This window comes from Cinclus cinclus, chromosome 32 (genome assembly GCF_963662255.1).
Source record: "Cinclus cinclus chromosome 32, bCinCin1.1, whole genome shotgun sequence".
In the NCBI taxonomy this organism is placed as follows: domain Eukaryota; kingdom Metazoa; phylum Chordata; class Aves; order Passeriformes; family Cinclidae; genus Cinclus; species Cinclus cinclus.
In genome coordinates, this window is record NC_085077.1 from 1,893,292 (window position 1) to 1,913,592 (window position 20,301).

A 20,301-nucleotide genomic window follows, 5' to 3' on the forward strand; every position below is an offset into this window, starting at 1 on the left:
CCCCTCCCCCCGGCTGTGTCTCCCAATAAACCCCCGAGCACTTGGGGCTGTGACACCGTGGGGTCTTGGGGACACGGGGTGGGAGTGGGAGGGTGGCACCGAGGGACACCCGCAGCACTCAGGTGACACTGAAGGACACAGGACGCCCGTGGGGGTGGCAGCAGGGGACACTGAGGGAGCCCCAGGTGGCACTAAGGGACAGCACCTGGTGACACCTTGGGGACACCCCCGTGGGCAGTGCCGGCGCCTTTTATTGGGGGTGAGGACACCCAGGGGTGCCACGTGTCCCCTCGGGGCTGGGTGGCAGCAGCAGGTCTGGACATGACTCCCTCACGTGTCACACACATGTCCCTCGTATCCCCACGTCACACGGGGGCAGCCACGTGGCCGCGCTGCCACCCGTGACAGTGGCATTAGGCGAAGACATGTGTCCCTTGTGCCACCAACACGGGGACGACACGCGGGCACGTGTCCCCTGTGCCATCAGCACGGCCACAGCGATGCCATTGGCTGCTGTCACAACGTCCCCTCTGTCACCAGCATGGACACAGCGATGGCACCAGGATGCTGCCATGTGTCCCGTCTGTCACCAATGCCACCACAGCGCTGGCAGGAAGGTGACACCACAGATGTTCCCTCTGTCACCAGCGTGGCACTGGCACTGGTGTGACGATGTGCCCACGGTGACAGGGCACTGCCACGCGTCTCCGGTGTCACCACCACAGCCACGGCACCGGTGTCACGGTGCAGCCATGTTGTGCAGACACATGTCCCCTCTGTCACTGCCGTGTCCCCCGTGGTGGCCGTGTGTCCCCTGTCCCCTCATGCCTGTGTCCCCTTCCCTTCTCGCAGCCGCTGCTTCAGCTCAGCTATGGCCCGGCGCTGTGGGGACAGAGAGGGGACACTGTCAGGGACAAGGACAGGGACAGAGACAGGGGACAGGGACAGTGATAGGGAACAGGGTCAGGGACAGGGCCAGGGACACTAAGAGGGGACAGGAACACTAAGAGGGGACAGGGTCAGGGTCAAGGGACACTGACAGGGGACAAGGGACATCAAGGGGTCAGGGGACACCAACAGGGGACAGGGTCAGGGGACAGGGAGGGGACAGGGACAAGGGACACAGAGTGGACAAGGTCATGGACAGGGACAGGATCAGGGACACTGACAGGGGACAGGGACACAGGAAATGGGATCAGGGGACAGCAGGGACACAGGGGACATGAGGTGGCACCAGCAGTGTCCCCCTGTGTGTCCTGTCCGACCCCCCTCAGTCCCTCAGTGCGGCTGGGGACACCAAGGGGACACTGGGGACAGTGGGAGGACACTGAGTCCCAGGGACACTGCTGGGGACACCAGGGGGACATTGGGGACACTGCCAGGGTAAGGCTGGACATTCTAGGGACACTGCAAAGACACTCTGAGGACACTGGGGGATGTTGGGGACACTCTGGGGACAACATGGGGAGGGTGGGGACATTGGTGGTGGCATTGGAGACATTGGGGACACTGAGAGGGATGCAGGGGACACTTCGGGGACACCGTGGGGGGGGCACTGGGAATACTGAGGGGGACAGAGGGGACACCTTGGGGACACCCTGGGGCAGGCTGGGGACACTGGGGGATGTTGGGGACACTGTTGGGGACACCCTGGGGGGGTCTGGGGACACTGGGGGTGGCATTGGAAACACTGGGGACACTGAAAGGAATGTAGGGGACACCCTGGGGACACCCTGGGGACATTGGGGACACCGGGGGGTGTTGGGGACACCTTGGGGACATTGAGGACAGTCGGGGTCTCACCTGTTCGGGGTTGTCCGGCGGGAAAATCTCCCTCTGCAAAGAGAGCAGGTGAGGTGGGAGGGGACACTGGGGTGTCCCCAGGGTGTCCCCAGGGTGTCCCCTCCCCCACCTTGCGGTCAATCACGTGACGCTGGAAAAACTCGGCCTGGTTGGAGACCCAGAACACGGCGACAGGGAAGGTCAGGTACACGAACATCTGGGACAGGGACACCTGTGTCACCTGAGTGTCAGCTGTCACCTCCTGTGTTGCCTCCTGTGTCATCTGAGCGTCACCTCCCCTGTCACACCTCTCACAGTCTGAACACGGCGACAGGGAAGGTCAGGTACATCAACATTTGGGACAGGGACACCTGTGTACCTGAGTGTCACCTGTGTCACCTGAGTGTCACCTGTGTGGCCTCCTGTGTCACCTCCTGTGTCACCTGTGTGGCCTCCTGTGTCACTTGTGTCATCTGTGTGCCACCTGAGTGCCACACCTGTGTGCCATCTGTGTGACACCTGTGTTACTTGAGTGTCACCTGTGTGCCACCTGAGTGTTACACCGGTGTCACCTCCTCTGTCACCTGCGTCACCTGTCACCTGAGTATCACACCTGTCATCTGTATCACTTGCGTATCACCTGTGTGCCACCTGAGTGTTACAGCTGTGTCACCTGTGCACCTCCTGTGTCACCTGTGTGTCGCCTCTGTCACCTCACCTGTCACCAGTGTGTCACCTCCCGAGCCACCCACCTGTCCCGGGGTGTCCCTGGTGTCCCCCCCGCCTTATTGCCTCCCCTCACTGTCCCCAGGGCTTCCCCCTTTTTTTACCCCCCCCAGGTTCTAATTGCCCCCTGGGCCACCCACTATTTGCCCTCCTCACCCCCTTATTGCGCCCTGTTATCGCCCTCCTCCTCTCCCGTTATTACCCCCCACCCCGTCATCGCCCCCCTCCTCTCCCGTTATTACCCCCCACCCCGTCATCGCCCCCCTCCTCTCCCGTTATTACCCCCCACCCCGTCATCGCCCCCCTCCTATCCCGTTATTACCCCTCCACCTCCCCCGTACCCTCAGGATCTCCAGCTTCACCCCCATGGCTCCTCCAGGGCTGCTGCACTTCCGGCTCTGACAGCCCCCAAACACCACCACCGCCTATTGGTCGCACCTCTAGCACCGCCGTAGTCTATTGGCTTGGAGAGGAGCGGAGTGGGCGGGGCTACAACCAGATAGACCAATGAGAGGGGAGCACGGTCAGGACGGAGTCAGGGCGCCGGAAGTGAGGTTGGGCGCGGGGAGAAGGCGGATGTCGGTCAGATATGGCGGCGCGTGAGGAGCCGCCGGCAGCAGGAGCGGGATCGAGAGCGGGATCCGGCCTGGAGCAGGAGCCGGCAGCGATGGCGGAGCCGGGGCCGTCAGCGATGGCGGAAGCACAGCCGGGAGCGGGGCCGGCAGCGGAAGCGGAGCCGGGAGCGGTGGCGGATCCCGGAACGGGGCCGGGCCCGGGGCGGCCCGAGCTGTGTTTTGTGAGTGTGGGGCTGTCCCCTCCTGTCCCCGTCTCCTCCTGTCCCCTTCTGTCCCCGTCCCTGTCTCCTCCTGTCCCCGTCTGTGTCCTCTCCTGTCCCCATCCCTGTCTCCATCACTGTACTCTACCATCCCTATGTCCCATCCCTGTCCCCGCTCCCAGTCCCTCCCCACGGCTGATTTTGTGGCCCTGTCCCCTCTTGTGTCCCCATCCCCGTCCCCTCTTGTATCCCCATCCCTCTCCCCTCCGGTCCCTGTCCCCAACCCCTCCCACAGCCACATCTCTGTGTCCGTGTCCCCTCTCGTGTCCCCATGTCCCCATATCCCTTCCCCCCCCGTCCCTGTCACCTCCGGCTCTGTCTTCTCCTTGTTCCCATCCCCTGACTGTGCTTTTGTTCCCTGTCACTGTTCCCCGAGGTGTTCCCATGTCCCTCTGGGGGAAGAAGAAGGTGCAGCACAAGGAATTGTCCCTGAGGGGTCCCCTGTCCCCTGAGGTGTCCCCTGACTGTTCCCAGTTGTCCCTTCAGGAGGAAGAGGAGCTGCTCATGAACCCCTGAGCTGTCCACTGTCCCCTGCCTGTCCCCAATTGTCCCCTCAAGATGATGAGGAGTTCCTCAGGAAGCCCTGAGGTGTCCCCTTGTCCCCTGCCTGTCCCCAGTTGTCCCCTCGGGAGGATGAGGAGGTGCAGCACGAGGAGGAGCTACTCAGGAACCCCTGAGGTGTCCCCTGAGGTGTCCCCTGCCTGTCCCCAATTGTCCCCTCAGGAGGATGAGGAGGTGCAGCACGAGGAAGAGCTGCTCCGAAATCCCTTCTCGGTGCGGGGTTGGCTCCGCTACGCCCAGGCCCGGCAGCGCGGGCCCCGCCCCCGCCTCAACCAGATCTACGAGAGGGCCCTGCGGGAACTGCCTGGCAGGTACGGGTACCTGGGCACACCTGGGCACAGCTGGGGGGCGTCTGGGATACACCTGGGGGGACATGGGAGCACCTGGGATACACCTAGGGGGACATGGGGACACTTGGGATACCCCTGGGGGCACCTGGGGATACACCTGCACACACCTGGGGGCACTGGGAATATACCTGGGGGCACCTGGGACACACCTGGGGGGCACAGGGAGCACCTCAGTGGTACCTGCTGTGTCCCCTGGTGGGTGACAGGGAAAGGCTGGGCCCTCTCAGGGTGACAGGGTGGCCCAGGTGATGGATGGCACAGGTGGCAGGGTGTCAGGAGTGACACACGTGATAGGGGTGGGCCAGGAGATGGGAGTGACACAGGTGATGGGAGTCACACGGGTGACAGGGTGTTGGGTGGCTCAGGTGGCACAGGTGGTGCAGGTGACAGGGTGTAGGGTGGCCCTGGTGACAGTGTCCCATGTCCCCTCCCAGTTACAAGCTGTGGTACCAGTACCTGGCACAGGTCACAGAGGTGACAGGTGCCACCCTGGTGACAATGTCCTCTGTCCCCTCCCAGTTACAAGCTGTGGTACCAGTACCTGGCACAGGTCACAGAGGTGACAGGTGCCACCCTGGTGACAATGTCCTCTGTCCCCTCCCAGTTACAAGCTGTGGTACCAGTACCTGGCACAGGTCACAGAGGTGACAGGTGCCACCCTGGTGACAATGTCCTCTGTCCCTTCCCAGTTACAAGCTGTGGTACCAGTACCTGGCACAGGTCACAGAGGTGACAGGTGCCACCCTGGTGACAATGTCCTCTGTCCCCTCCCAGTTACAAGCTGTGGTACCAGTACCTGCGGCAGCGCCGGGCTCAGGTCAAAGGTCGCTGCCCCTCGGACCCCGCCTTCGAGGAGGCCAACGCTGTCCACGAGAGAGCCCTGGTGTTCATGCACAAGGTCAGGGGACATGGGGACACTGGGGGGGACACGGGGGGTGGGCAGGGCGTGGGGGGACATTGGGGACACAGGGACATTGAGGACGTTGGGGTGGGCAGGGTGTTTCCCATTCGTGTCCCCGTGCCATCTGTCCCCTCTATGTCCCCAAAACCTCCCCATCCCATGTCCCCATGTCCCTCCCTGCACCCCAGTGTCCCCCCACACCCTGCCCACCCCCACGTCCCCGATGTCCCCAGGGCAGTGTTCCCAGTGCCCAATGTCCCCGATGTCCCCAGTGTCCCTCCAGTGTCCCCGGGGCAATGTCCCCACTGTCCCTGATGTCCCCAGTGTCCCCAGTGACCCCGACGTCCCCATGTCCCCAGATGCCGCGGATCTGGCTGGATTACTGCCAGTTCCTGGCTGAGCAGGACAGGGTCACCGTGTCCCCAATGTCCCTGATACCCCAATGTCCCCAGTGTCCCCGATGTCCCCAGTGACCCCGACGTCCCCCTGTCCCCAGATGCCGCGGATCTGGCTGGATTACTGCCAGTTCCTGGCCGAGCAGGGCCGCATCACGCGCACGCGCCGGACGTTTGACCGGGCGCTGCGGGCACTGCCCATCACCCAGCACCGCCGCCTCTGGCCGCCCTACCTGAGCTTCGTGCGCCGGCACCCCCTGCCCGAGACCGCCGTGCGCGTCTTCCGCCGCTTCCTCAAGGTACCTGGGGGCACCTGGGCACACCTGGGCACTCAGACACACACCTGAGCACACGCCTGGGCACACACCTGGATGCACCTGGGCACACACTCACACAGGCACCCCCTGCCCAAGACTGCCATGCGCGTCTTCCGCCAGCGCCTTCCGCCATTCCCTCAAGGTAACTGAGTATACCTGGGCACACACCTGGGGACACACTCGGGCACACCTGGGCACACACCTGGTGACACATTCACACAGGCACCCCCTTCTGGAGACCGCTGTGTGCATCTTCTGTCACTTGCTCAAAGTATGGGGGCACCTGGGCACACCTGGATACACCTGGGCATGCACCTGTGGCATGGGAACACACCTGGGCACACCTGGGGATATGGGGACACACCTGGATACACCTGGGAACATGGGAACACACCTGAGCACTCAGACACACACCTGGGCTCACCTGTGTACACATACACATACAGAGACACACACACTTGTGGACAGGTGGCACTCAGGTGACACTCCTGTCCCCAGCTGTGCCCTGAGGAAGCAGAGCAGTACGTGTCCTACCTGCGCTCCGTGGGCCGTCTGGACGAGGCCGCGCAGGTTCTGGCCCGGCTGGTGAACGACGAGCGCTTCGTGTCCCGCCAGGGCAAGTCCAACTACCAGGTGGGCACCTGGGGGGGCACCTGAGAGGCACTGGGGAGTATAGGTTATCTGCGGGGGCACCTGGGGGGTACAGGGCACCTGAGGTCTCCTGAGTACACCTTGGGGGCACCTGGGGGGTATTAGGTACCTGGTGGGGCACCTATGAGGCAGATGGGGAGGTGCACGGCACCTGGGGGGGCACCTGAGAGGCACCTGGGGCATATAGGATACCTGGGGGGGGCACCTGGGGACATCTGGGAGGCACCTGGGAAGTATAGGGTACATGGGAGGGCACCTGGAGGGAGCACCTGGGGGTGTACAGGACACCTGGGGTGGCACCTGAGGGCATTTGGGGGCACTTGGGGAGTATAAGGTACCTGTGGGGACACCTGGGCAGGTACCTGAGGATACCTGGGGTGGTCTGTGGAAGGGACTGGGAGGGGACACAGGGCACAGAGGGGACTTTTTTGGGGTCTCAGGGCAGTTTTGGGATCTTGTCGTGGTTTTGTGGTAGATTTGGGGCAGTTTTGGGGTCTCAGGATGAATTTGGGGCAGTTTTGGGGTCCCTAACCCCCCTTTCCCCCCAGCTGTGGCAGGAGCTGTGCGAGCTGCTCTCCCAGCACCCCGGGGTGGATTTGGGGTGAATTTGGGGCAGTTTTGGGGTCCCTAACCCCCCTTTCCCCCCAGCTGTGGCAGGAGCTGTGCGAGCTGCTCTCCCAGCACCCCGACCGCGTGCGCTCTCTGGACGCCGGGGGGATCATCCGGGGGGGGCTCACGCGCTTCACTGACCAGCGGGGACGGCTCTGGGGGGCCCTGGCCGACTGCTACGTGCGCTGCGGCCACCTGGAAAAGGTGACACCGCTGTCCCCGAGTGTGTGACGCCCCTGGGAGGGACGGGCACCCCGGTCCCTGTCAGTACCCACGGCCACCACAAGGCCACCACTCTGTCCCCAAAGGACCCCCGGCCACCCCTACCATCCCTCTTTGGGCCACCACAGCTACTGTCCCCACCCCCTTGGGGCTGTGACATCTCCCCTGCGTTGTCACCTTCCCTGTGACATTTCCTGTGTTGTCACCTTCCCTGTGACATCTCCCGTGCATTGTCACCTTCCCTGTGACATTTCCTGTGTGTTGTCACCTTCCCTGTGACATCTCCGTTCCAGGCCCTGGATGTGTACAAGGAGATCCCAATCCCATTAATCCCAGTTTTTCCTGTTAATCCTGTTCTTATCCTATTAATCCCGGTTTTATCCCGTTAATCCTGGTTTTATTCCAGTTTTATCCCATTAATTGTGGTTTTATCCTGGTTTTATCCCACTCAAGGCCTGGGACTTGTATGAGGAGGCCATGATGATCCTTTTAATCCCAGATAATCCCCGTTTTATCCTGGTTTTATCCCATTAATCCCGGTTTTATCCTACTCCAGGCCTGGGACGTGTACGCGGAGGCCTTGATGATTCTTTTAATCCTGGTTTTAACCCATTAATTGTGGTTTTATCCTGGTTTAATCCCATTAATCCCAATTTTATCCCGGTTTTATCCCATTAATTGTGGTTTTATCCTGGTTTAATCCCATTAATGCAAATTTTATCCCGGTTTTATCCCGTTAATTGTGTTTTTGTCCTGGTTTTATCCCTTTAATCCTGGTTTTATCCCATTAATCCTGGTTTTATCCCGTTAATCCTGGTTTTACCCCACTCCAGGCCTGGGATGTGTATGAGGAGTCCGTGATCATCCTTTTAATCCCAGTTAATACCAGTTTTGTCCCGGTTTCATCCCGTTAATCCCGGTTTTATCCCTTTAATCCCGGTTTTATCCCATTAATCCCGGTGTTATTCCAGTTTTATCCCATTAATCCCAATTTTATCCCGTTAATCCCGCTCCAGGCCCGTGACGTGTACGATCATCCTTTTAATCCCATTTAATCCTGGTTTTATCCCGGTTTTGTCCCATTAATTCTGGTTTTATCCCAGTTTTATCGCATTAATCCCCATTTTATCCCCGTTTCATCCCGTTAATTGTGGTTTTATCCCATTAATCCTGGTTTTATCCCATTAATCCTGGTGTTATCCCAGTTTTATCCCATTAATCCAAATTTTATCCCGTTAATCCCAATTTTATCCCGTTAATCCCGGTTTTATCCCGTTAAGCCCTGTTTTACCCGCTCCAGGCCCATGACGTCTACGATCATCCTTTTAATCCCATTTAATCCCGGTTTTATCCCGGTTTTGTCCCATTAATTCTGGTTTTATCCCATTAATCCCCATTTTATCCCTGTTTCATCCCGTTAATTGTGGTTTTATCCCGTTAATCCCGGTTTTATCCCTTTAATCCCGGTTTTATCCCGTTAATCCCTGTTTTACCCCGCTCCAGGCCCGTGATGTGTACGATCATCCTTTTAATCCCATTTAATCCCGGTTTTATCCCGGATTTGTCCCATTAATTCCGGTTTTATCCCATTAATCCCCATTTTATCCCCGTTTCATCCTGTTAATTGTGGTTTTATCCCGTTAATCCCGGTTTTATCCCATTCATCCCGGTTTTATCCCATTAATCCTGGTGTTATCCCAGTTTTATCCCGTTAATCCCGGTTTTACCCCGCTCCAGGCCCGGGATGTGTACGAGGAGGCCGTTCAGACTGTGATGACCGTGCGGGATTTCACGCAGGTCTTTGACAGCTATGCCCGTTTCGAGGAAAGCGTCATCGGGGCCCTGCTGGACACGCAGGCCCAGCTGGGCCGGGGCCAGGACGGTGCGTCCGGGCACCCAAAAAATGGGGGGTGCACCCCAAAAATCATCAGGACATCCCAAAATTGCAATAAAAGCAGGCAGGGTATCCCAGGGCTGGGGGAGCAACCTGAAATTGTGGGGGTAGACCAGAAATGGGAGGGTACCCCAAACTGTGTGGGGGCATCTCAGAACTGCAGGGGGAACCCCAAAACTACGGGGGAAGCTGGGGTACCCCAAAAGGGCAGGTGGGAGTTACTGGGGACAGGTGGGTCAAGGATAGGAGGGTCAGGGGACACCTGGAATGGGGGGGTGACACCTTAGAGTTGTGCCTGGTGCATTTTGAGCGCCTCATGGTGCTGTTCCCAATGTGTCCCCGTGTCCTCTGTGACCCCCATGTCCCCTGACCCCTGTGTCCCCATGTTCCCTGACCCCCATGTCCCCTGACCCCCGTGTCCCCATGTCCCCCATGACCCCTGTGTCCCCATGTTCCCTGACCCCCATGTCCCCTGACCCCCGTGTCTCCTGACCCCTATGTCCCCTGTGTCCCCATGTCCCCTGTGACCCCCGTGTCCCCTGACCCCTGTGACCCCCGTGTCCCCATGTCCCCTGTGACCCCCGTGTCCCCGTGTCCCCCTATCCCCCGTGTCCCCTGACCCCTGTGACCCCCATGTCCCCTGACCCCTGTGACCCCCATGTCTCCTGACCCCTGTGACCCCCGTGTCCCGTGACCCCCGTGTCCCCTGACCCCTGTGACCCCCGTGTCCCCACAGAGGAGGTGGAGCTGGAGCTGCGCCTGGCGCGTTTCGAGCGCCTCATGGCGCGGCGGCCGCTGCTGCTCAACAGCGTTCTGCTGAGACAGAACCCCCACAACGTGCACGAGTGGCACAAGAGGGTGGCACTGCACCAGGGACAGCCCGACAAGGTGAGGGGACAGCCCGGAGGCCACCGGGGGTGGGGACGCGGCGGGGACACAGGAGAGCGTGGCCGGGTGTTGGGGACGCCTGGGTGGGTATTGGGGTGGATGGTTTGGGGGGTTTGGAGGTGACGCTGTAGTGACTGTGCTGTCCCCCCCGTGTCCCCTCACTGTCCCCCCGTGTCCCCTCCCTGTCCCAGATCATCCAGACGTTCACCGAGGCCGTCCGCACTGTGGATCCCCAGCGCGCCACCGGCCGTCCCCACGAGCTCTGGGTGGCCTTCGCTCGCTTCTACGAGGACAATGGGCAGCTGGATGATGTGAGGGACCCCAAAACCCCGAGTGACACCCCCAGACCCACCTGTGATGCCAAAACCCCGAGTGACACCCCCAGACCCAGCTGGGACCCCAAAACCCCGAGTGACACCCCCAGACCCACCTGGGACCCCAAAACCATGAGTGACACCCCCAGACCCACCTGTGACGCCAAAACCCCGAGTGACACCCTCAGACCCCCAGTGACCACCCAGACCCTGTCTGTGCCCCTCAAGCCTGTCCCCTATGGCCCCTGATGTCATCCCATGTCCCTGTCCCCAGGTCATGTCCATCCTGTCCCCATGTCCATCCTGTCCCCATGTCCCCATGTCCATCCTGTCCCCAGGCCAGGTCCATCCTGTCCCCATGTCCATCCTGTCCCTGTCCCCATGTCCATCCTGTCCCCAGGCCAGGTCCATCCTGTCCCCATGTCCCCATGTCCATCCTGTCCCCATGTCCATCCTGTCCCCATTTTCCCATGTCCATCCTGTCCCTGTCCCCATGTCCATCCTGTCCCCATGTCCCCATGTCCATCCTGTCCCCATGTCCATCCTGTCCCCAGGCCAGGTCCATCCTGTCCCGAGCCACTCGGGTTCGTTTCCGGCGCGTTGAGGATTTGGCCGCGGTCTGGTGCGAGTTTGGGGAGCTGGAGCTGCGCCACCAGCGCCACCAGGAGGCGCTGAGCGTGCTGCGGGTGAGGGGGCACCCCAAAAACGGGGAGACCTAAAAACGGGGACTCCAAAAATGGGGGTCCAAAAACAGGGATACCCCAAAAACAGGGAGACCCCAAAAACAGGGGGATCCAAAAATGGGGATACCCCAAAAAAGGAGGGGACCTAAAAACGGGGGCACCCAAAAAACGGGGGGATCCAAAAGTGGGGATACCCCAAAAACGGGGATACCCTGAAAATGTGGGACCCCAAAAACAGGTATTTTGTGGGGTTTTGGGGTGTTTTGCAGATTTTGGGGTATTTCGTGGGTTTTGGAGTGGTTTGTGGGTTTTGGGGGTGTTTTGTAGGTTTTGGGGGTGTTTTGTGGGGTTTTGGAGGCGTTTGGTAGGTTTTGGGATGTTTTGCAGCACTTTGTAGGTTTTTGGGGTGTTTTGCAGGGGTTTTGGGATGTTATGTGGGGTTTTGGGCTGTTTTGTGGGGTTTGGGGATTTTTGGGATGTCATGTAGGTTTTCGGGGTGTTTTGGGGATCCATTTTTGCCCTTTTTCCCCCCAGAAAGCCACAGCGCTCCCAGCCAAGCGCGCCGAGTACTTCGACAGCTCAGAGCCCGTCCAGAACCGGCTCTACAAATCCCTCAAGGTGTGGTCCATGCTGGCCGACCTGGAGGAGAGCCTGGGCACCTTCCAGGTGGGCACGGGGATACCTGGGGGACACCTGGGGACATTGGGGTGGGCATGGGCCACACCTGGGGGACACCCGGGCACACCTGGGGACATTGGAGTGGGCATAGGGGCACTGGGCTGGGTGTGGGTGACACCTGGGTGGATTTGGGGAACACTTGGGGACACTGATGGGTGTGAGTGACACCTGTCCTATGTGTCCCTGTCACTGTCCTTGTCCCCCTGTCCCGGCCCATCCCTGTGTCCCTGTCCCTGTGTCCCATTCTTGTCCCTGTATCCCATCCTTGTCCCATCCCTGTGTCCCTGTCCTTGTCCCTGTGTCCCTGTGTCCCTGTCCTGTCCCCAGTCCACCCGAGCAGTCTACGAGCGCATCCTGGACCTGCGCATCGCCACCCCCCAGATCGTCATCAACTACGCACTGCTGCTGGAGGAGCACGGGCGCTTCGAGGACAGCTTCAAGGTGGCACCTGGGGACACTGCAGGGACACCTGGGGACACTGCAGGGAGAGCCTGGCAGAGCAGGGGGGCGGAGGTGTCCAGGGGAGTGGCTGGGGACATCCAGAGAGGGGATGGGAGAACTCCGTGGCTGGAGCGGTTGGGTGGGACACATCAGGAAGGTTTTGGGGACATCCCTGGAGAGCGCTGGGGACAGCACAGTGACCCTGTGCCTCAGAACAGTGTCCCCAAAGGCTGTGGGTGTGGCATTCCGCTGTTCTGGTGGTGACAATGGCATGCCAATGTCCCCATGCCGATGTCCCCGTGTCCCCATGCCGGTGTCCCCATGCCAATGTCCCTGTGTCCCCATGTCCCTGCAGGCCTACGAGCGTGGCATTGCTCTGTTCCGGTGGCCACACGTTGGGGACCTGTGGCTCACGTACCTGTCCAAGTTCGTGGCCCGGTACGGTGGCCGGAAGCTGGAGCGGGCACGGGACCTCTTCGAGCAGGCGCTGGACGGGTGTCCCCCGCAGCATGCCAAGAGTAGGGACACTGGGAGGACAATGGGACATCAGGGAACAGGGGGGAAACTGGGGACATGAGGACACTGGGAGGACAATGGGGGGACACTGGGGATGAGGCGATATTGGGGACAAGGTGGACATCGGGGACACTGGGGACATTTGGGACAAGGTGGACATCGGGACATTGGGGACGGGGGGACATCGGGGTACACGGGACATCAGGGGACATAGGACAGGTGGACACTGGGGATATGGGGGACAGCAGGGACATCGGGGGATGCAGGGGACACTGGGGACGTTTGAGCCATGGGGGACATGGAGGACATCACGAACACGGGGGGGACACTGGGGATATCGGGAGCATTGAGGACGGGGGACATTAGGGACACTGGGGACACAGGGACACTGGGGACATGGGGAGACATGGGGGTACAGGTGCCCATTTGGACATGGGGGGCCCAGGTGTGTTGGTGACATCTGTGTCCCCAGTGCCAGGGGACTTAGCTCAGCTGCCAGTGGTACCAGGGGAGTTCCTGTCATGTGTCCCCACAGCCGTGTTCCCTCAGCCTGTCCCTGTCCCCTCAACCTGTCACTTGTCACCTCAGCCACGTGTGTCCCCTCAGCCATGTGTATCCCCTCAGCCACATCCCTGTGCCCTCAGCCGTGTCCTCTCAGACTGCCCTGTCCCCTCAGCATGTCCCTGTTCCCACGTCCCTGTGTCCCTGTCCTTGTGTCCCCATCCCCATGTCCCCATCCCCATGTCCCTGTCCCCACAGCCATCTACCTGCTCTATGCCCGTCTGGAGGAGCAGTTTGGGCTGGCACGCCGGGCCATGGCCGTGTACGAGCGCGGCACGCGGGCCGTGCCCCCCGCCCAGCAGCGAGACATGTTCCACATCTACATCCGCCGTGCCGCCGAGCTCTTCGGGGTCACCCACACACGGCCCATCTACCAGAGAGCCATCGAGGTGGGGACAAGGGGGCAGTGGGGACACTGGGGTTAGTGGGGGCAATGGGGACAATGGTGTTACTGGGGGCAGTGGGGTCATTGGGGGCATTGGGGACACTGGGGGGTACTGGGGGCACAGGTGGGCACTGGGGGACAGGTGGACAGCGCTGTGCCCCCCCCCAGGTGCTGGGGGATGACGCGGCGCGGGAGCTGTGCCTGCGCTTCGCCGACATGGAGTGCAAACTGGGAGAGGTGGATCGGGCCCGCGCCATCTACACGTACTGCTCACAGATCTGTGACCCACGGGTGAGACTGGGAACACTGGGAGGGACTGGGAGGGAGTGGGGCACCCACTGCTCACAGATCTGTGACCCCGAGGTGAGGTGACACCTGGCCAGGGGTGTCTCCATGTTCCCACACTGTCCCCACCCTGTCCCCATGTCCCCTGGCTGTCCCTGACTCTGTCCCCACGCTGTCCTCAGGCTGTCCCTGACTCTGTCCCCATGTGCCTGACACTGTCCCTGTGTCCCTAGGCTGTCCCTGACTCTGTCCCCATGTCCCTGACACTGTCCCTGTGGCCCCAGGCTGTCCCTGACTCTGTCCCCAAGTCCCTGACACTGTCCCTGTGGCCCCAGGCTGTCCCTGACTCTGTCCCCAGGCTGTCACCAGGCTGTCCCCGACTCTGTCCCCATGTCCCTGACACTGTCCCTGTGGCCCCAGGCTGTCCCCAGACTGTCCCTGACTCTGTCCCCAAGTCCCTAACACTGTCCCTGTGGCCCCAGGCTGTCCCTGACTCTGTCCCCATGTCCCTGACACTGTCCCTGTGGCCCCAGGCTGTCCCTGACTCTGTCCCCAGGCTGTCACCAGGCTGTCCCTGACTCTGTCCCCATATCCCTGATTCTGTCCCCAGGCTGTCCCCAGACTGTCCCTGACTCTGTCCCCAAGTCCCTAACACTGTCCCTGTGGCCCCAGGCTGTCCCTGACTCTGTCCCCATGTCCCTGACACTGTCCCTGTGGCCCCAGGCTGTCCCTGACTCTGTCCCCATGTCCCTGACACTGTCCCTGTGGCCCCAGGCTGTCCCTGACTCTGTCCCCAGGCTGTCACCAGGCTGTCCCTGACTCTGTCCCCATATCCCTGATTCTGTCCCCAGGCTGTCCCCAGACTGTCCCTGACTCTGTCCCCAAGTCCCTAACACTGTCCCTGTGGCCCCAGGCTGTCCCTGACTCTGTCCCCATGTCCCTGACACTGTCCCTGTGGCCCCAGGCTGTCCCTGACTCTGTCCCCATGTCCCTGACACTGTCCCTGTGGCCCCAGGCTGTCCCTGACTCTGTCCCCATGTCCCTGACACTGTCCCTGTGGCCCCAGGCTGTCCCTGACTCTGTCCCCATGTCCCCGCAGATCACGGGCTCGTTCTGGCAGACGTGGAAGGAGTTTGAGATCCGGCACGGGAACGAGGACACGATCCGGGAGATGCTGCGCATCAAGCGCAGCGTGCAGGCCACCTACAACACCCAGGTGAACTTCATGGCCTCGCAGATGCTCAAAGTGTCCGGGAGTGCCACCGGCACAGGTGAGACACAGGGGAGGGGCAGAGGTGAAAAAGGTACAAGTGAATGTTATGGGGGGCACAGGGGAGAGGTACAGGTGGGTGAGCGGCACACAGGAGCGGGTACAGGGGAGGGTGCAGGCAGGTGAGGGGGCACAGGTGAGGGAGTGCAGGTGAGGAGGTGCAGGTAGGGGAGGACCGCATGGGTGGGGAGGGCGCAGGTGAGAGGGGAGGGATGGGAAACCAGGGGAGGGGTGGGCAGGAGAGGAGGGTGGGAGCAGGGGGGATGGGGATCACCTGGGGGTGCTGTGGGGGTTCTGGTGGCCATGGGGGGTCGCGGGGGGTCCCGAGCCCCCCCTGATGGCTGTGCTGGGGCAGTGTCAGACCTGGCCCCGGGGCAGAGCGGCCTGGATGAGATGAAGCTGCTGGAGCAGCGGGCGGAGGCGCTGGCGGCCGAGGCCCAGCGGGACACGCCCCGCCCCACCCAGCAGGTGCTGTTCGTCAGGTGAGTGACACCGCCCTGCTGAGCCTGCGCCCGTAGCCGGCCACGCCCACCCTGGCCACGCCCACCCTGGCCACACCCACCCCACTCAGCCGCCCCCCTGAGCTCCCCCCAGGGAGGGGGTGGGGATTGATGGGGGTCCTGGGAGGTTCCTGGGTGCTGATAGGGGGGGTCTCTACGTGCTGATGGGAGTCCCTGGCTGCTAAGGGGGGTCCCAGGGGGTCCCTGGGTGCTAAGGGGGGTCCCAGGGGGTCCTCAGATGCTGATGGGGGTCCCTGGGTGTTGATGGGTGTCCCAGGGGTTCTCTGGGTGCTGATGGGAGTCCCAGGGGGTCTCTGGGGGCTGATGGGGATCCTGGGGGGTCCCTGGGTGCTAATGGGGATCCTGGGGGGTCCCTGGGTGCTAATGGGGGGTGCAGGGCCGAGGCCCCCCCAGGGGCAGAGCCCTCCCTGTCCCAGCAGGGGAACCCCGAGGAGATCGACCTGGGCGAGGACGAGGGGGACGAGCCCGATGGTACTGGGGGGACACCGGGACTGGGGAGGGGACACTGGTACTGGGTGGGGGGGAACTGGGACCGGAGGGGACTCTGGGGCTGGGGGGATAGGGGAGGGACACCAGGACTGGGGAGGATACTGGGATGGTGGGGGGGGCACTGGGATTTGGGGACACTGGGATTGGGGAATGGGGGGGACACTGGGAGTGGGGGGGGGGGGACATTTGGGGCCAGCCCCACTCAGGGGTCCCTGTCCCCCCCCAGAGGTGCAGCTGGAGCAGAAGCAGGTCCCGGCCTCGGTGTTCGGGGGGCTCAAGGACGACTGAGGCACAGGGGGGTCCCCTCTGTGCCCCTCCCCCATCCCCCTATCCCCCCATCCCCCTCCCCAATAAACCCCATTTCTACAAGGCTTGGCCGCTCTGGTTCTGGGGTACCCCTCCCCCCTCTTCGGGTGTCCCCAGCCCCTCTCAGTGATAGTGACACAAAGGGGGGAGGGGTCACAGGGGACACCGTGACCTCTCCTGACCCCAAATTCGGCTTTTATTGCCCCGGGGGTGTCCCCAAGCGGTCCGGGGGGATCTCGAGGGTGTCCAGGAGCCGCTGGGCAAAGGCTTGTTCCAGCTGGGGGGAGGGGAGAGAAAAAGAACTGTACCCGCTCATTTCCCCCCAAACTCCCCCCTCATGCCCCTAACCCCCCTCCCCACCCCCCAGAGCTTCCCCAACTCTGCCCTCCCCCACCTCTAGCAGCAGCCCCCCGCCCTGGGGGGCCCGGTCGGGGGATCCCAGCTCCAGCGTCACCCGGTGGGGGGGGAGGGGGCCCAGCCCGGCCCGGTGCAGCTCCAGCTCTGGCGAGAGGGGAAGGGAGAGGTCAGCCATGGGGGAGCGGATTTTGGGGGGAGGAGCAGCCATTTGGGAGCTCCCTCCCTCCTTTCTTCCGACTCCAGGATTTTGGGGTCCCCTCCCCGCGCCCAGGATGTGACTCTGTTCCCCCTCCCCCAATTCCCTCCCAGTTATTTGGGGTCTGTCCCCCCACTCCCCATCCTGGGATTTTGGTCCTTCCCATGTTTCCCCCTCGGGTTATTTTGGTCTCTCCCATACCCCCACCCGATATTTTGGTCTCCCCCCCTCTCCCCCCGTTATTTTGGTCTCTCCCACCCCCGGAAGTTGGTCTCACCCTCCCGGAAGCGCCGTGCGTCGAACGGCTGCAGCAGCGCCCCCTGCTGGAGCGGCCCGTGCGGCGCGTGCGGGCCCCGCACTATGCCGAGGGCGTGGCCGTCCCCGGGGCGCATGCGCAGAAACAGCCCGCGGGGGGCGCTGCTGAGCAGGAGCCCCCGGCCCAGCCCCGCCCTTGCCGGAAGCACCAGGCGCGGCAGCGGCGGTGGCGCCCCCTGGCTGCCCGGAGGACTGAGCAGGTACTCTCCAGGTGGCAGCACCCCCTGCCAGGCCAGGGCGGGGCCGCGGCGCAGGCGCAGCAGCAGCGCTGAGTCTCCTGCAGGAGGCACCAGGGGACCGTGGGGAAAGGGGCGGGGTCACAGCAGAGGCGGGGCCAAAGGGGGTGGGGTAAACATGAGAGGGGCAGGGGCCAAGGAGGTGTGAGGGTGGAGCCAAAGTTTGGAAGGTCGGGCCAGGGCTGGGGGTGTGGCCCAGGTGGACAAGGTGGGGGAGGAGCCAAGACTGGGTGGGGTCAGTTGGAGGCAGGGGCGGGGCTTAGGGTGTGGTCTGGGCGGGTGGCAGGATGGACAGCATGGGGGCATGGCCTGGTTGTGGGGCCCAGCTGGTGATTGGCTGGGGTGGCTCCTCCCCTTTGGGGGCAGGGCTTACCGTGAGCAGTGGGGAGGGGTTCTGTGCTCTCCACCTCGATTCGCAGGGGCAGCACCTCCGAGGGCGGGGCCACAGCTGAAAGGGTGGAGTCAGAAAGCAGCCCTGCCCCATTGCCACACCCCCAAGGCCACCCCAGGCCAGAATTGTCTCCAGGTTCCATGACTGTCCCCCAACTCTCCCCGCTCTCACCGGGGTCTTCGTCATCCTGGGCCCCCTCTGGGGTCTCAGAGGGTGGGGTCGGTGGGAGAGGCTCCGTAGGGCTCAGCCCTGCCTCCTTCTGGCTGTGCTGGGCCTTGGGGGGCTTTGGCACTGTTGAGGTGGGGCACTGAGATTGAGTTGGTGTGTCAGCCCCGCCCCCCTTCCCCCTTCCCTTTAGCTGCTCCTGTTTCACCCCTGCCCTTGGAGTTCCTCTGTTTCCCTTTCCCCATGCCCATCTTCGGCTACCCCCCATTCCCAACACCCTGCTCCACTCAGTCCCCTCCCGATTTGGGGGTTCCCCTTCTGCCCCCTCATCCCACCATGGTGCCCCCCCATAACCCCCTACCCCATTCCTGTGCATCCTCCCCGCTCCCCTAAAATTTAGTCCCTCCCCCCAGTCTCCACCCCCAACATTCACTGTGTTCCCCCATCAACGGTGCCCCCCACATCCCAATCCCCACCCAATGCCCCCCATTTCTCCCTCACTGCGAGCGGGCAGCAGCCGGTACACGCGGTAGGGGTTGGGCCCGTCGGGACGGCCCCGGCCCGGCACCTCTCGGAACTCGGGGCTCCGGGCCAGGGCGCAGCGGAGTCGCGTCTTCCAGCCCGCGGGGTCAGGGGGGTCCCCGGGTCGGACCCGCCCCTTGTATTCCGCCCACGCCTGCCAGCGCCAATAGCATCGGGGAGCGGCCACAGCCCCGCCCACCTCATTTACATATCACAATCCCACCCCCTGAACATGCCCCGCCCACTCGTCAAATCCCGGCGCCCGCCGTTTCCCCGGCCCCGCCCCCCGGTCTGGCTCCTCCCCCATGCAACCTCCTCTGGCTGTTCCATAGCCACGCCCTCTTAGCGCCTCCCATTCCCAGCCCCTCCCCCTTTACACCCCTACCTCTCCTCCAGGCCCCGCCCCCTACCTTGCAGAGCGCTGTCATTGGCCCCGCCCCTCACCTCGCACAGCCCCGCCCCTCACTTTGCTCAGCCCCGCCCATTACCCCTCCCCCTTCAGAGCCCTGGCCCCGCCCATCATCCTGCCATGCTCCACCCCTGTCTCCCCCTCACCGTGCACAGCCTCCCCCCCTGCCCCCTCCCACACCTTACAGAGCGCCGCCCCCGCGCTCTCCTTGGCCCCGCTCCGCCCGCCGTGGGCCCAGGGGATCCTCAGCGCCGTTTGCGCCGCGTCGTCCCACTGCAGTCCCGGGAAGCGACCGCTGTGCAGCTGCGCCAACAGCCAGGGCCGCAGCCGCCGCGGGCCGCCCTCCGCCATCGCGGGAACTCGGGGGACTCGGGGGATTCGGGGGCCTCGGGGGAACCCGGCCCGAGCTGAGGGATCCCGAACCCGCCGAGATGCGGCGCCGCTTCCGGCAATTCACGTGACCTGCCCCACCAATCACCGAGCGGCATGTCTATGACGCAGCGCACCGACTCTATATTTGCATAAAGGGGCGTGGCTAAAACACATGGAGTGTTCGCATTTGCATAAAGAGGCGCGGTTACAGTAGGGGTATGTTTATATTTACATAAAGGGGCGTGGTCATAACACAGGCTCTATTTGCATAAAAGGGCGTGTCTCCAGCACACCTTATAGCTGTATTTGCATAAATGGGCGTGGTTGTAAAGGTATTTGCATAAAGAAGCGTGGTTTATAGGTGCCACACCTATTTTGTTTTTGCATTGAGGGGCGTTTTCTCTTATGTTTGCATAACTGGGCGTGCCCGTTCCTGCAAGCCCCACCCCCTTCCCCCAATTCCCAGCACAGACCCCCCTCTAACCCCAGTGGTGGCCACCACAACCCCCCTCAGGCACAGAGCCGAGGTTTTGGGGGTCCCCCAAACCCACCAAAATGTCTCCCCAGTCAGGCCGCACACGGTGGGTGGGGGGGGTCACCCCCAGATTTGGGTGGTTCACAGAGATTTGGGGGGAATCACACCCCGATTTGAGGGGTTTGCACCTAGTTTTGGGGTGCCACACACAGATTTGAGGGCTCACACAGATTTGGGGGGCTCACATAGCTTTATTGCCCATCCCCCACCTCGGGGGGGGCAG

The 20,301-nt window shown here is 62.4% G+C and overlaps 3 protein-coding genes across 3 annotated transcripts; 1 reads left to right on the forward strand and 2 right to left on the reverse strand.

Moving 5' to 3' along the window:
• Positions 1 to 81: 81 nt before the first annotated feature.
• On the reverse strand, positions 82 to 5,134 carry LOC134055516 (protein PET100 homolog, mitochondrial). The gene is made up of 5 exons (XM_062511899.1): positions 5,051 to 5,134; positions 2,850 to 2,997; positions 1,913 to 1,999; positions 1,804 to 1,836; positions 82 to 882 (listed from the first exon to the last, which is right to left on the reverse strand). Exons 2-5 carry the CDS (start codon positions 2,874 to 2,876, stop codon positions 823 to 825), a joined length of 207 nt encoding a protein of 68 aa, XP_062367883.1. The 5' UTR covers positions 2,877 to 2,997; positions 5,051 to 5,134; the 3' UTR covers positions 82 to 822.
• Positions 3,077 to 16,644, forward strand: XAB2 (XPA binding protein 2). Its single transcript, XM_062511807.1, has 19 exons — positions 3,077 to 3,304; positions 4,067 to 4,215; positions 5,029 to 5,152; positions 5,652 to 5,849; positions 6,366 to 6,500; positions 7,167 to 7,331; positions 9,087 to 9,231; positions 9,980 to 10,131; positions 10,323 to 10,442; positions 11,000 to 11,131; positions 11,663 to 11,794; positions 12,134 to 12,247; positions 12,603 to 12,765; positions 13,523 to 13,713; positions 13,878 to 14,000; positions 15,094 to 15,265; positions 15,620 to 15,746; positions 16,162 to 16,256; positions 16,501 to 16,644. Exons 1-19 carry the CDS (start codon positions 3,098 to 3,100, stop codon positions 16,560 to 16,562), a joined length of 2,706 nt encoding a protein of 901 aa, XP_062367791.1. The 5' UTR covers positions 3,077 to 3,097; the 3' UTR covers positions 16,563 to 16,644.
• A 114-nt stretch (positions 16,645 to 16,758) lies between these two features.
• LOC134055488 (interferon regulatory factor 9-like) lies at positions 16,759 to 19,775 on the reverse strand. The gene is made up of 7 exons (XM_062511866.1): positions 19,352 to 19,775; positions 18,742 to 18,916; positions 18,247 to 18,366; positions 18,058 to 18,132; positions 17,411 to 17,725; positions 16,975 to 17,081; positions 16,759 to 16,857 (listed from the first exon to the last, which is right to left on the reverse strand). Exons 1-7 carry the CDS (start codon positions 19,520 to 19,522, stop codon positions 16,777 to 16,779), a joined length of 1,044 nt encoding a protein of 347 aa, XP_062367850.1. The 5' UTR covers positions 19,523 to 19,775; the 3' UTR covers positions 16,759 to 16,776.
• Positions 19,776 to 20,301: the final 526 nt, after the last annotated feature.